This window comes from Protopterus annectens, chromosome 1.part2 (assembly GCF_019279795.1).
Source record: "Protopterus annectens isolate FY-2018-M chromosome 1.part2, PAN1.0, whole genome shotgun sequence".
Classification (NCBI taxonomy): Eukaryota; Metazoa; Chordata; order Ceratodontiformes; family Protopteridae; genus Protopterus; species Protopterus annectens.
In genome coordinates, this window is record NC_056727.1 from 487687793 (window position 1) to 487703252 (window position 15460).

Below are 15460 nucleotides of genomic sequence, written 5' to 3' on the forward strand. Positions count from 1 at the left end.
CCAGTCCTATAACTGTAAAGAAAGAGTGTCAGCTTAACTATAGCAGAAGGATGAAACTCTGGCACCTTCTGAGGTTGGAGTGTAGGAGGAAGGGGTGACAAGGCTTTGCCCGCTTTACTTCCTTCCTACCAGGAGATTCTCTCTGGACATATGTATAGTTTGCCTACTTTGCGGGATCCTGGTCTATGAGGTGTAATCTGGACAGGTGCTGGAGACATCAGAGTAGAAGATCAAGGAGAGACTTAAAAGCATAGCTGATTGCAAAATACTTTCATAGATTTATTAAATATAGATAGATATACACACAAACATGTGTATTATTGTATGTATTTATAGATGTTTGTTTACTTTTTGCATATTTTTATAACTTCACTCTGTTGAGCATTCTGTGTATGTATTTTATGTGTTCTATCTAGTTGTTAGCAAATTGAAAAAAAAACATTAATTCATACTTCTTTCAGGAAAAGCAGGAAATCCTGGATCTGTTTTCCACCATCCTGTATGAGTGTGTCACTCAGGAAAATCCAGAAATGCTGCCTACTTACATTGGAATAGACCAGGTAAAGAAGTCTTATTTTCCCCAAATAGAAGCTTTTTTGCTAGTTTTCTTTACTAACTTGTTCAATGAATCTTTAGTTCCTGGATATATGTATGTGTTTTGGATAAAGTGCTTCATTTAATTAATTAAATTAATACGAATAGAATTGTTATTGCTGTGTTTTTGTGCGCTTCTCCGTCACATAAAGGAACTGATATGATGAACTTACATTTGAGGTTTGTATGTATCCTTCTTTATGTTTTGTACCTGCCAGTTTACTTATAGGGATTCTCTAGCCCTCTACCAGTTTGGCCTATTTTTTTCACCTTTTGATCTCTGTTTGTACAAGATCGTGTGTGGCCAGGAGTCGTCAGGGGGATGGTGCTCATTTCCTGTGTGCCCTAAACTAGAGGGCTGCATTGGAGTTTGAATTACTGTGTGTCACCAGAGTGTGAAGCACCACTGGGTAGAGGGGTATCTCCTGCCTAGTGGCAGTGTCTCAGGAGTTGAGCTGTTATCATTGGTATTAGAGCTTGTCCCTTCTGAGAACACTACCAGGGTTTTTTTTTAATGCTAGGTCAGTCAGGACTAGAGTGTGTGTAGCCCAGCCTGTCCTACTACTCAAAACGTTTTTTTTTCCCTTCTATTAGTGTGAAGAAGCTGCACATTTCTCTGCAAATACACCTGGGAAGATGAGACAACCTTCCGCTCTGTATTCACATAAGGAATGTTGCCTTATTGCTGGTACAAGTAGTCTACACTTTTGGGCTGACTTTTTACATTTTGTTTTGGTTTTATCCATGCATTTTTATAGTTTGGAAGCTAGTCCGACAAACAGTTAGTAAAATCTTGACTGGTATCACTAGGCCCAGTTATTTTCTAAATTGAGTCAGAACTGAAGTCTTTTCATCTTCATTAAAATATGGTTTTATTACCCCAGTCTTTTAACAAAGCTTGATTTAGACATGTTACAAAAACTGTCTCTAACCTTCCTTTTAGAGGTAAGGTTATTAAAAGGCAGCACATGCACTGATGAATTGTCATTTAAAGTGATTTGGTCAAGATCATGGGTGCATCATGGCATCTAGTGAGTTGATAGCCATGGTGCATTTTAATAATATAATATTTATTTGAGATATTCTTTAATAAAAAGCTTTGTAAACTTTTTAATAAACTGTCACAAAACAATTCAGACATACTGCTCATCAATATGAATCTCAGAAATCTCTTAAAGTACACAATTTCCATGCATTCCTCTCCCTGTATTCTCCCAGCATAGCAGTATTGACAGAAATCTGTCTAAAACCCTACACAAAAGGCAATGAAATACTGACCCCAAGTTTTAATATCCATAGACTTGATAGACTGCACAAATGTAGAGGAGAGGTATAGTCATAGTTTACAAAAATACACTAAAACTAACATGCCTAGACTTAAAACCGCCAGGCCGCAACAACACTGAAGTACTGATATCCAGTCTCGAAATTAACCCAACAAACATGTCTTCATATTAGCCATCTACATTCCCTCTGGCAGTGACCCAGCCATTATTGAAAACCTTCTTCACTGGTCATCCTCTACATTCACCCGGGAAGCCATAATAATGGGAGACTTCAACATGCACTTTCGAAAACTCTTCTAACTTTTTAAACTTACACAGCTTTACCCAAACTATACAGTCACCACCCAGGATAGATAAGTACAGCAAAAAGCAGTCTGTACTTGAATGGACCGTAACCAATAAGCCGTCACTATGACTCTGGGTGCTTTCCAGACAGCCTTAGTGATCATTTTCCCACCTATCTACTCAGACATCGACTAAGCCTCAAAAAAAGATCATATATTCAAAAAGACTCGGGGGGGGGGGGGGGGGGACTACTCACCTGATATCTTTAAACATCTAATACAGTGATGCGACTGGTCCCCACTAAATAATCTACAGTTAGACTCTGTCATCCAATACTTTAATGAAAAATTTCATGATATCCTAAAGAAGTGTGAAAAATATAACAATACCAGCGACTAAAGGACAAGCTGCAGTAAAAAAGGCAACAATGAAAAAGTAACTCGGCTTGTCCACCAAGGGTTGAGGCATAAAAATCCAGAACAACAGGTAAAAAAACAGGTTTATTAAAAAGGATTAGCATTTTCACAAGTGTACTTCATCAGATCCTACCAAATTCAAACTAAAACATAATTACTTATAAAGCAAAAAAACACCAATCATTAGACACTATTAATTAATGATGTAATGGCAGGTTTTAAAGGTATAGTAAAATTAAGACCTGGTGCTCTGTGAGCCTGTAAAATAGCTATCCATTTCATCTCAGATAGCTCTGTTTTGTTGACAATATCACCACCCCTAACATCATCCTTTAGTAATTCAACAACAGTAAATACAAATGAATGCCCTAAATTAGATTTTATATGTTTATCGAGAGCATTAAGACAGTTCTTCTAATATCTCCTAAGTGTTGTAAACCATGTTCCTTAAACTTCTGGTTAGACTTACCTATGTAGAATGAATCACATTCTACACATTTAGCTAAGTAGACTAGATTCTCAGATCTACAGTCTGCATGTAGCCTGAATTCAAAGCATCATGAAGTACCAGGATGCACAAATGTGTCATTGCCAATTTGGTATTAGCTGATTGGGAAAATAAGGTTGTGTTCAATGATCATCCTTTTAGGAGCCATCTTATCTTGTTTCAGATTTACTGTACATTGTTCCAGGGAACATAGTGACTTTCTGGACACGACTTTGGTCCTTAGGGAAGATGGATGCATTGATTCCTTAATGTATAGGAAAGACTGTAGAAAAAATACTCTTTTTGAACAGGAACAGCATGCATTCTAGTAGAATATTTGGTAATATTTTGAAAGGACAGTTCCTACGAGTGTCTAGACTCCATACAAACAATGATGATTATGTCCATGCCGTTGATACCTTGATTGATGATTTTGTAAACGGGGGATATAATCTGGGATATGTTAGGAATAGGTTAGAAGAAGTTAATAGCCTAAGAGATACTGTACAGGAACCATATCTATGTAGACATAATTTTAATGAACGTACATCTGTTCCCAATAAGTCCAAATGTGTTTTATCTTTGAAATATAGTAACAACATACAGGCAGTATGTGATGTAAGACGGAATTGGTCTATTTTACACTCATATGATAGAATTAGAGAAGTTGTTGGAGATCTCCCAGAGCTTGTATTTAGGAATAATTTGTTAAAAAGAGAGCTCTGTTATAGACCTTTTAGGAAAAATGTTAGTGATAGAACTAACTATGGTACTTTTCCTTGCAGGGCATGTAGAGCCTGCAAGTTTGTCTTCCAATAACACATTTGTGCATCCTGGTACTTCAAGATGCTTTGATGGCTGGTGTCGCCAGTGTAATGTATATGTTCCCTAATCCTGTCCCTCAGTAATCTAGTAGTCATGCCAACATAGAACTTAAAACAGTGAACACATTGGGCTAAATATATAATGTTAGCAGTTGAACAATCAGCATAACACATAAATAATATTTATAAGGTTTTGTATCTCTGTAAGGTTAGTAAGTCTATAAGTACTATATCTGACAACATTCACGTCATATTTTATAGGTTCATAGGTTGATACTAGGCTATCTGCCCTAGGGCATTTATAAGCCTAGCCAGAATGTGTTAGCCAGAGTGTGTTTGGCTTTCGCCTCCCTTTTAGATTAGTTAAGGTCAGAGAAGATAGCCCTTTTAAAGTTAGTTTACTGTGCCTCTGTCTAGCAAGGACACAGAAGAGATCCCAGGGGTAAACTTACGATCCCCCATCCACCCGTCAAGATTTCTCTTGAAAAGGGTCAGTGAGGGGCTCTGCCTAACATGGATTGGGATCCTGTTCCAGAGTGAGGGGAGCCTTTGGGATATGAATCTGTCCCACTAGCATGTCCTATTTATTGCCGTGCTGAGGTTTAAGTCCCTGGAGCATGTAGCTCTAAGGGATTTGGATTTCCTGAGGTGGAGCATGTCTATTAATTCTGGGTTGGACATGGCTTTATACATCAGGCATAGGTCGCCTCTGAGTAGGCGGTAAGCAACTGAGTAGAGCTGGAGTTTCTTTAGCCGAACTGCATAGGGCATCTGTTTGAGGCCCTGGATCCTCTTGGTGAGGTACTTTTGGGGTCTCTCCAGTTGCTGCAGGTGTCTGGTAAGGTACATCCCAAAGGGGGCATTGTATTCAATTATGGGCCTGATGAGTGATGAGTAGAGGGGCACAATGACCTCTCTGGATCTAAATGTGAACCCTTTCGTGATCAGATTGGCTATATAGAAGGTCTTTCTAACCACTTTGGCAACGTGATTGTCAAAGGAGAGATTACTATCTACTTGGGTCCCCAAATCCCTAATTACTTCTTCCATACTTAATGGATTACCACCTATGTGGTAATTTGTGGGCACTTTGTTTTTCCCAAAGGGGATGACTATGCACTTTTTGGCATTTAGCTTGAGGTCATGGCTCTGGCACCAGTCATCCATCTCTGTGAGACCTTTTTGGAGGATGCTTGTGTCAGCCGGAGAGTCGATTATGGCTCCTAGTTTGCAGTCATCTGCGAACTTGGTCAGCCATAGTCCTCCCATGTTAGCCTGTACCTTAGAGAAGTATATACCGAACAAGAGAGGTCCCAGGACTGAGCCTTGTGGGACGCCACTTTTAACCGGTTTTGAGTCTGACATGGCACCTGCAATTTTGACCATGCGGGTTCTATCCCTGAGCCAGTTTGCAACCCATCTTGTGACATAGGGGTTGATATTTAAGCTGGTGAGCTTATTTATGATGCCCGAGTGGGGTATTGTGTCGAAGGCTTTTTCGAGGTCCAGGTAGGCTGTATGGACTACCTTTCCTTCATCTATGGCCTTAGTAACTGTTTCAAAGAAGTCAACTAGGTTTAAGAGGCAAGATCTGCCCTTAACAAAGCCGAATTGGGTAGGATCCAGTGTCTGGAGGTTCCCAGTGTCTCTGTTTATGAGTTCCATGATGATACGCTCCATAGCTTTGCAGACCAGACTAGTCAGGCTTATGGGGTGATAGTTACCGGGGTCCGTTGTGGCACCACCTTTGTGGAGCGGGACCACTGTTGCTGTATGCATTCTTTGGGTACATATCCTGTAGTAAGGCTGAGATTGAACAGTGACTTTATGTGAGGGTTCCGTTCTTCTTGGAGCTCGTGTAAGATGCAGCCCAGGACACTGTCCGGTCCCATTGATGCTGTGTTTTTTGCTTTTGAGAGGGCAGCTTTCACCTGTGCATCTGTGATGTCAGGGAGGCTACATTCTGTTGGGATGGACATTTGCTCTTTTGGGGGGGGGGGGAGTTTGCACTGAACCTGTCTGCCAGGATGTTGGCAGTGTCTGTGGGTTCAGTGTATATTTTGTCATTTTGCACTAACTCAGAGCATATCTGGGAGTTGCCACCCAGATTCCTGACATAACTAAAGAAAGCCTTGTGATTATCTTTAGCGTCTTGTGCAATTTTTCTTTCGAAGCTGGCCTTGGATGATTTTATGAGGGATCGTAGCTGCTTACTAGTACTGATCAGAGATGCCTTCCCTTTTTGGGATTTTGCTCTATCATGTAGTAGTTTCCTCCTTCTATTGTGTAGCTTATTTATGGCCGGGGTGCACCAGACAGGTCTCCTGCCTTTGGAGGAGTGAGTCTTGGTTTTATTTGGGATAGCACGATCCATGTATTCCTGTAGGTGTCCATAGAATGCGTTTGTAAAGGATTCTGCAGTTTGGGCAGTATTTTCCACTGGCCCGGGGGCTTTAAAGGATTTCTCCTTGGTTTTGAGAAGTGTGAAGTTTGCTTTTGAGAAATATTTCACTGTGGTTTCCTTGGCTGGGGGTGGGCACGGGATATGGATGTCCAGTGAGATTAATTTATGGTCTGATCTTACCAATGAGGGGTTTGCCTCTGGGTTAGAACATAGAGTTCCCATGTTGGTGATGACCAGGTCCAATATGTTGTCCCCTCTTGTGGGAGTGGTGACCAGTTGTTCCATAGCATTTGAGTTTATAAATTCTAGGAACCGTTGGGCTAGGGTGTTGGGGCTTGAGTAGTTTTCCCAGTCAATGTTTGGGTAGTTGAAGTCACCCAATATTATGGTGTTTAGTGAGACCTTCATATTCTCCATTGTTCTCAGGAATGCCGAGTGGGGTTCCTGAGTTTGGGAGGGTGGTCTGTAGCAGGCTACAAACTGAAAGGCAGCTTTGCCCACTGTTAGTTGCACATGGATGGTCTCCGATGCTTCGTGCAGTGCCACTAACCTGGAAGTGTGGGTATTTTTGATGAATATGGATACACCCCCTCCTTTTGTGATTCGGTCTGAGTTTTGGGGCCGAAAAGCATGGTATGAGGTATAACCTGGTAGTGCTGGGGTGCTCTCGGGAGCCTTGAACCAGGTTTCTGTTACTGCACAGATATCGATATTCTCCATAGTGAGGAGAGCCTCGAGTGCATGCATCTTGAGGTTTAGACTTCTGGTATTGAGCAGCATTACCCTTAGTTTTTTTTTCCTTGTGTTGTCTGTGGAGGTGGGTTTGTTTTTGAGCCTTGCCTAAAAAAGGCACGAGCCTTAGCCAGTATTTGAAAGCCCAGAGGTGACAGGTGCAAGCCGTCCCTAGCGAAGCAACGTGGCTTGTTGAGCATGTCGTCCCAGGCTGACAGACACTGGATCCCCTTAGAATGACACCAATACTTTAGCCAGTTGTTAAAATTGATCATTTTGTCTTTATACTGTGGCATCATTCTTGGTGAGGGCAAGATGCTACTCATGGTCAGGGTCATACCGGCCTGGGCTACATGATCAGAGAGCTCCTCTATGTCTCTTTTCATATAGTCCAGGGAGGTGTGTCTCAGGTCATTCACACCAGCATGGACAATGATGGAGTTATATTTGTACTTGCTTTGGAGTGACCTGAGTGCTTGTGTTATGTGGCGGATCCTGGCACCCGACAGGCAGCTTACAGTGACCTTCTCCTTGTCCAGTCTGGTGAGTGGGACGTCAGTGTGTCTGACAATAGAGTCACCTATTACAAGTGTATTAGGTGTGTTGTTAAGCCTTAAGGGCTGTTACTGTGTGGCACACTGACTTTGTGAAATATGTGATACGTGGGTATTGTGGCGGGGTAGAGGTTGCTTGGAGGTCTGCTTTGGAGGTCTCTGCTGCTTTGGCAGATTTTTATTTAGAGCCTCCGAGTATGTTTTTGTGTGTTTATGTGTTTGGTTTGCTGATACGATAGGTCTATGTGAGACTGGATTTGTGGTGTGTGTGGTTTCCTTTTCCTCCTGACTGACTGTGCCAGTCCTGGGTTGAGATAGTTCAGCTTCCAGTTTAGCTGTATAGTTGCATCTCTCACATATATTTGAGCTTGTTGGGAGGAGGAGAGGGTGGTCTGTGTACATAAGGCGATTGTAACATTGCCTCAAGATTCCCAGATTCACTAGCTGGACTGGAGAGTAAACCTGAAACTGACCTTTGGACATGCCAGAGAAGTATAAGGAACTGATTTTTGACTGATCAGAATGGACCAATAGGGAGTCTAGTACTTATAAAGAGTATGAGAGGGTGTAGTGCTTTAGTTTGTTAGTGTTTACTTATAAGATTACTTATAAGAGCAAGTGCAGTGCTTTAGAATGAAAATAGAGTGCTTACTTTGAGAGTTAGAACAGTTCTAAGGGAAAAAGTGAAGAGTAGACTTTGTGGAGCTGGGAATAGTTTAAACCTGAATAAGCGGCACTGCCAGATGCTGCGCTATGCGCAAAATCACGCAAATGCGGGTTTTAAAGCAGGGAAACTGAAAGAGATAGGAATTGACCCAAAACGGCCAATAAGCTACTAGTTTCTGGGCTGAGGCCACTCCTCCAGGGACAGATAGGCTGCTCAAAGCTCCCCACTCTCACTGCCGAACAGAGAAGCTTCCTCCTATCCAAGTAAGGATATGGGCAACACAGGAACCTTTACCACAGTCCGGAATTCAGCAAAGCCTGAAATCTGGACTAATCTAGTTCAGTAAGGCGGGAAAAAGAATATTTTTTTTGTTTTTTTTTCTTTTTTTTGCAGAGAATAACAGAACACTACACAGAAAACACTGTAAATGCTATAAACAGGCTAGCGCACTTGAGTGTGTAGCTTACAACAATTAAACAATACAAAAACGACTTTTTAGAAAGTGCAACTGTAAAAGCAGGTAATGCAATACAATTTTAAACTTTTTCAAACACAGATCAGTTGGAAACTCGCTTTTTAGGTGGGAAAATGCAGTCAGAGCAGAAAGCAAAGAAAAAAATACTTAAATCAGTTGAAACTCTCTTTTAGGTCTCTCTGTTGCCTGTATCACTCTGCAGGATACCACGAGGAGCTGTGCTGAGTTGTATACTGGCGCAAAACCACGCACATGTGGGCTTTAAAGCAGGGAAACAGAAAGAGATAGCAATTGACCCAAAACGGCCAATATATAATCTTTATGGTTGAGAATCACTATAGCTCCCCCTTTATCAGCTGGAGATATAGTAATGTCCTATTAGCTTGTAACTCCTGTAGAGCAGAAAATTTACTAGATGTAAGGTTATAGAACCTATTACATTTATTTACTGGATCATTATAATGCTGTAATAAGTCATGCTCACACATCCGTAAAAATGCTTCTATTAAAGGGTGAAAATCAGGATAAAATGCACTTGGTTTTCTCAATGCTGAAGGCTGCATAGCAGAATCAGAAAACATATAATTCAGTATCACATTACGACAAAACAACTTCAGATCTACCATTACATCATTAAAAACACTACTAGCTTTAGGTATAAAAGAAAGTCCTTTGTCAATGACTCATAATTGAACATTAGTCAAAGAAACATCTGATAAATTTTATGGTAAAATTGTCCTTTGCTGTGCTCCAAAACTGTTTAATTGAAGGAATGTTCAGTTGTCCACTTGAATGTTTCCGACACTTCTTCCATTAACTGGGTAATCTCTGTCTCCCTCTGATATTCCCTATGGGAAGAGGCAAGTTTAAAGCAACAAATTTATCATTGGGCAAGGACATTGTGGTCTTGGGTCTCACAACTTGTGAGTTAGATGCAGCAACTATGCTATTATCACTAGAAATTCTGGCTGCATCCAAAGAAAAGAAAAATGAACATTTGTAGTCAGAGGTGTTTCTGGCCATGCCCCAGTAAATTCTTGAAGAGCGTTCACAGATTTAACTTGTGCTCTTTACCATTAGGCCAGGAAAAAAAAACATTGCATGCTTTAAAATCTCTCAAATCTCTCTCCAGCGTGGTCATTTTTTGCTGCTGTACTATAAGTTCAAAAGAAGTTACAAAATTTGTAACCTCCTTTATAGCTTTATCTACTACACTTCTAGGTAGCAGTTCACACAGTTTCTTTTTAGTCAAGTGAAGTTCAGTCCCAAAATTTTCTTCAACTTGAACAGAATTTTCTGTCAACAACTGCATACAGCCATAACTAGTTTCCAAGTTCAGTTTTTGCCATTTAGACAGTAAATCTGGATAAAACTGGCCATATGTGGGCATTTTTGTCACACGTAACCCCAGTGGTGCTATTTTAAAATGTACACATGCTTCAAGATATTTCCTTTGCCACTGCCATTTTCCTAATTTGACAAAGGCTTCTTCAAGCTGTCTACGAAGTTTCAAATATTCATGTAAATTTACACCATCAAATTCATCAGCTCCATTAGCCTCCTTCATCTCAAAAAATAAAAGTAGATTACCTTCACTGTGTGGCAAATTACTAAAGCAGTCCTTCTCTCTGGAAGATGCACCAACAGTAGGATTAAAATCCAGCTCAATATTCAAGCCTTCAGCCATGCTCCTGAGCAGAGGAATCAAAAGTAACCACAGGCAAAAACAAAACCACTGCACCAGATAAAGTCCAAACCAAGCTCCAAAAATATAATGCAAGAAATCCAAACAAAACCACTGCACCAGATAAAGTCCAAACCAAGCTCCAAAAATATAATGCAAGAAATCCAAACAAAACCACTTCACCAGATAAAGTCCAGACCAGGCTCCAAAAATATAATTTAAGAAATCCAAACAAACCACCGCACCAGATAAAGTTTAGACCAGGCTCCAAAAATATAATGCAAGAAATCCAAACAAAACCAATGCACCAGATAAAAGCCCAGACCAGGCTCCAAAATATAATGCAAGAAATCCAAGCAAAACCACTGCATCAAATAAAGTCCAAACAAGCACCATAAAAAGTTATTAAACTGAAACCCACATCCCTCGCAGCAGACCAACTCCCTACTGAATATCTTAAGCTAGCAGCAGGCACTATAGCCTTACCCCATCTCTCTCTGTCCCTCCTAATCGATCGATCCATTAATGAACAATACTTCCCTAAAATCTGGAAAATTTCCTATGTCATCCCTCTGCACAAAGGTGGCACCTCAAAAGAATTATCAAACTATAGACCTGCTACCATTTTATCACCACTTTCCAAACTTCCAGAAAAATGTGTACATTCTCAACTTATGGACTTTTTACTACATAACATACTAAACAACTCTCAACATGGATTCCATCCCAGACAACCTGCTAACCAGCTCCCAACATGGCTTCCATCCCAGATACAGCAGCTCGACCCCCCCCCCTGTTAAGTTTCACCAATACAATAAACCAACTCAAAAACAGCAGACAACTTGTTTCCTCTGTCTTCCTTGATATGTCTAAAGCTTTTGATACCGTTTCCCAGCAAATTCTACTCAAAGAGCTCATATCCTGTAACCTAACTCAGTCAGCTGTATCGTGGTTTCACAACTACCTATCTGATCATCATCAAGCTGTTAGATGTCAAAATTACCTCTCCCCTCTATTACCCATCGGAGTTGGAGTCCCAGACATCTCAATACTAGGACCACTTCTCTTCACAATATTTACCAACACAACTGTACACCGCCACTAACCTTGCCACAGTAGTTCAATATGCTGATGATTCTTCTCTCATCTGCGCTGCACCCTTACTTCCACAACCCCAAAATATAACCAAAAATCCTTCACAGCTATAGAATTCCTGTCTCTTTCATTATCAACTAATTCTCAGTCCAAACAAAACCAAATTAATGATCTTCTCCAGCAATAAAGCAACTGACCACACACTCCCCTTTTTCTCATTTACTCTTCTAATAAAACTGTAATTGAACCTGTCTCGCATACCAAACTACTAGGAGTCACCATCGACAACAGACTAAGATTTGACAAACATCTAGCACAAGTCATCCAAAAAGCCCACATAAAACTAGGCCAACTGTACAGAGTGAAGCCATTCCTAACTATCACCACCAGGCAGTCCATTGCATGGATGCACCTACTATAAATAATACTTCATGCCTCCCCTATACTCACTAATCTGAAAAAAAAAACTTGGCTAAACTAGAGAGTTGCTACAACAAAATAGCCAGATCTGCCACAAACTCCTCTTACAGATTCCACCACTGTGCTGCTCTCCATCAACTAAAATGACTAGAACATCTCATTAAAGAGCACCTAGCCAAAAACTGGCTCTGCCCATGTATTGCACCAGGTTGACCATACCATAACCACTGTCCTCTACTCTCCACCTTACTCTTGGAACTACTGTCTTCTCTCTTACACTACATATCTCTAATCCCTCTCCATCCTTGATCCCAACCATGGTGCACTTCCACATGTGCTCAGTATTTTTATGTATAGCTATTAGTTAACATATATTCTGTACTTTGGTATACTCATATGCTTGGCTTCACTATTCCTGGCCCACACACACACTCTGATGTTTTTATTATTATTATATGTACTAACTAGGCAAATGTTATGTTTACTCTGTGTTATGTTTCTTCTATTATCTGTAATAATTGTCACTTGTTTTTATTGTGCTTGGAGCTTTTCTCCCCTGGCCTCCACTGAAAATGAACTTCTTATCCAGTTGGACCTCCCCAGTAAACAAATGTCAAATAAATAAATAGACCATGGCCCAAATAACATTAGTGTAGTCCATGCTGACGTCACCATAGGCAGGGAGCGCACTTCATCCATAGACTTTCACAGCCAAAGCGTCATTGTGGTTAAAGTTTACTTTAAGTTCAGTGTCATGTTCACAGGGAAAGCACTGCTTGAAAAAGTTTTTTTTTTTTTTTACAAGTAAAAGTAGCTGTCAAACACATCTGCCTTTGGTATGAAATTGTTGTTTGGTACTTCGTGTCCTAGCTGAGGTAGTGCAATAATAAGAAATTCTGTATGATCAAATCAACTTTAATATCTCATGGTCTCATTGACCCTTCTCAGTTTTTGGTTTTAGATCTAAGAACTACAACTTTTGAGTGATTAATAATGTACTGATGGCAACATATCATTAATTGTGTTCCACCTTGATCTTCCTTGATATGTGAACAGCACTTTCTGTTGTAAATAAAGAAATCTTGAATGAGCACCTGAGGTTCTTTTGAGAGCTGGCTGCCACTTCCCATTTTGTCTGTTACCTCTCAAGCTGTGCCCTAACAGGTGGCATCCAAATTTCATTCTTTATCCTCCCTCCAGGCTGTACGGCATTACAGGGTTCTTTCATGGACCGTCGTCTGCTCACAGTGAGTATGCATTCATAAGGTCAGAAATAGGAAGGTTATTTATTAGCATTTCTGTCCAGCTGATATTCAGCTTTACTGTTTAATTTCTTAGGGATTTGTGACAGGTTTTCTTTCTCTGGAAGACTGCTTGGATTTTTTTTTTTTTGTCCTTCAGTGTATAGCAAAAAGTTGACTAAAGCTCACCCAAGCTAAGATGCTTACTGTGCTAATGTATGCTCCATCCATCTCTTGTTCCACATTGTTATTTTTGGGGGCAGTAAATTGGAAGTTGTGTCTTCTGATCATGATCAGTATTTCTTGATTATAGGATGATGCTGAAGGACCAAGTCTTGGCCATTGTCAAGATGATGTATTTCAGTTTTAAGAACATAACACTAAGCAGAATGGATTTAAATACTTGTAATCATTGCACTGGTATTATCTTGTTTGGACTGATTCAGTGTCCTTTACTTTGTCTTTTTGGAAGCAAACCTTGAATGACTGCAGAACTCTTGTAACAAGTCCTATGAGAGGAATATTTTGTACCTGTCACATTAACACTTGTTATTTGAGATCTGCAGTGGCTTGCCAGTCACAGCTAGATGCGTCTTTAAGGTTTTGACACTTACCTGCTGTGCCCTTTCTAACCATGGCCCTGCATATTTACTGCATTAATACCAACATTCAGAGATGTAGCTGGCTCATCCAGCACCCTGTCCCCATCCCTGAACTAGCACCCCCCACCCCATTGCTCAGAGGAGACCAAAAAAAAAAAAAAAAGAAAGGCTGTGAGTGACTGCTCGCAGCAGTGTGAAGTAGATGCCCCTGTCCCTACCATGCTCCTCTCCCTACCACCAACAGCACAAAAATGTTGCTTTCTCTACCAGTATTCAGAAATACAGGTACAGAAAGAATGCAGGAATGCCACTCAAATTGCACCCTCTAACAGATTGCATCCGGGGTACATGCCCCGTCTCCCCACCCTTGCTGCACTTCTGGTTACATTCCTGACTGCCAGTAGATTGGATTGCAGGTTGCCTAGAGCTGAAGCAAGAAGGAAAAGTTGCATTTCATCTTCAGCTAAAGTCATTGCCTCACATTCATTTTAATTGCTTATGAGTTTTTAGGGGAGCTACTAGTACTTTGTAACCTCAGTAAGGCACTTCAGTTGATCAACTGAGGAGTTGCTTAGGTGTTCTAATAGTCTCTTGTGTATCTGGTGAGCTACGTTTTGTCTGCCATACTGAAGTCCTTTGAAATCAGCTACTTTCCTTAATTTGGGCACACTAGTCTGAGTCCTCCTTCAGGATGTCCTTGAAGTGCCATCTATTTAGAAGAACCTATTAAAATGCTTTAAGAGGCACTTCTGCTTTTACTTTTTAGAGATTTCTGTTAAGTTATTTACTCTTGCCTTTGCACTGCTTGAATCTGCTGCTGTTAATACTTTTCTGTTGATTTACCTGTAAACTGCCTGACTGTGAACATTGGAATCCCTTGAATAACTGCAAGTTTGCAGTGCATTTTACTTAACACGTGTCAAGCCTATGTAAATGTGTTTGCCCTTCATATCTTCCTTTTGTGTTATAAGCATGGTGCCATGGATTTGTCACTGAGATATCTTTATGCTTATGGCTGGATTCTGACTAGCATATTTTAGATAAAGCATGCATGCTGTATGGCATGTCTTCTTTTACAAGAAGTTGCTAATTATTTGAACATAGGGAGTGCATTTTGTTAAACGTAGTCGGAATCTTACTTTAAGGTTATCTTGATTCTTAAGTTGTGCACATTTGTTTGCATGTGATTACTCATCAGAAGGTCCCTGTCATTGCTTTTACTATTAGAATGCTAAAAGCATATTTCATTTAATTTGGGAGGTTTCTTCACTGTCTTGTCACAGGAAGCGAGAGGTTTAATATAAACTAAGTATTTGTCCCCACAAGCAACTAACAAATGATTCAGAACCACAAGACACTGCAGAGAGAAAAAAAGTGCTGCTTTTCTATTTTTAATAGTGACTATAATGCACATTCTACAGGGTGCTTAATTTTCCATGAAATGCTTAGAGAATGACACAGTAAAATGAGAAAGAACGTGGAAGACAGAAACAGGAATATAGTAATACTCAAGAGTTAATGATGTAAGGCTCATTTAGCAAGTTCTATTTTAATCTGTACAATTCTTAAAAAGTGCTTTACTGTGCCTGTCTGTGTGTTATTTCTGCATGCATTTTCTCACAGACATGGAAGATTTCTACAACTGCAGTTCAATAATTGTATTCCAGTTGAGCAGGGGCCTTTATGCGGCATAT

At 40.3% G+C, this 15460-nt stretch overlaps 1 protein-coding gene across 1 annotated transcript in view; it reads left to right on the forward strand.

Moving 5' to 3' along the window:
- The window catches only part of ANAPC1 (anaphase promoting complex subunit 1), a 3613296-nt gene that overhangs the window by 3417959 nt on the left and 179877 nt on the right, over window positions 1–15460 (forward strand). The window contains exon 47 of the mRNA XM_044060160.1: window positions 462–560. Coding sequence (XP_043916095.1) covers window positions 462–560 — 99 coding nt within the window. The remainder of the gene's footprint in view (window positions 1–461; window positions 561–15460) is intronic.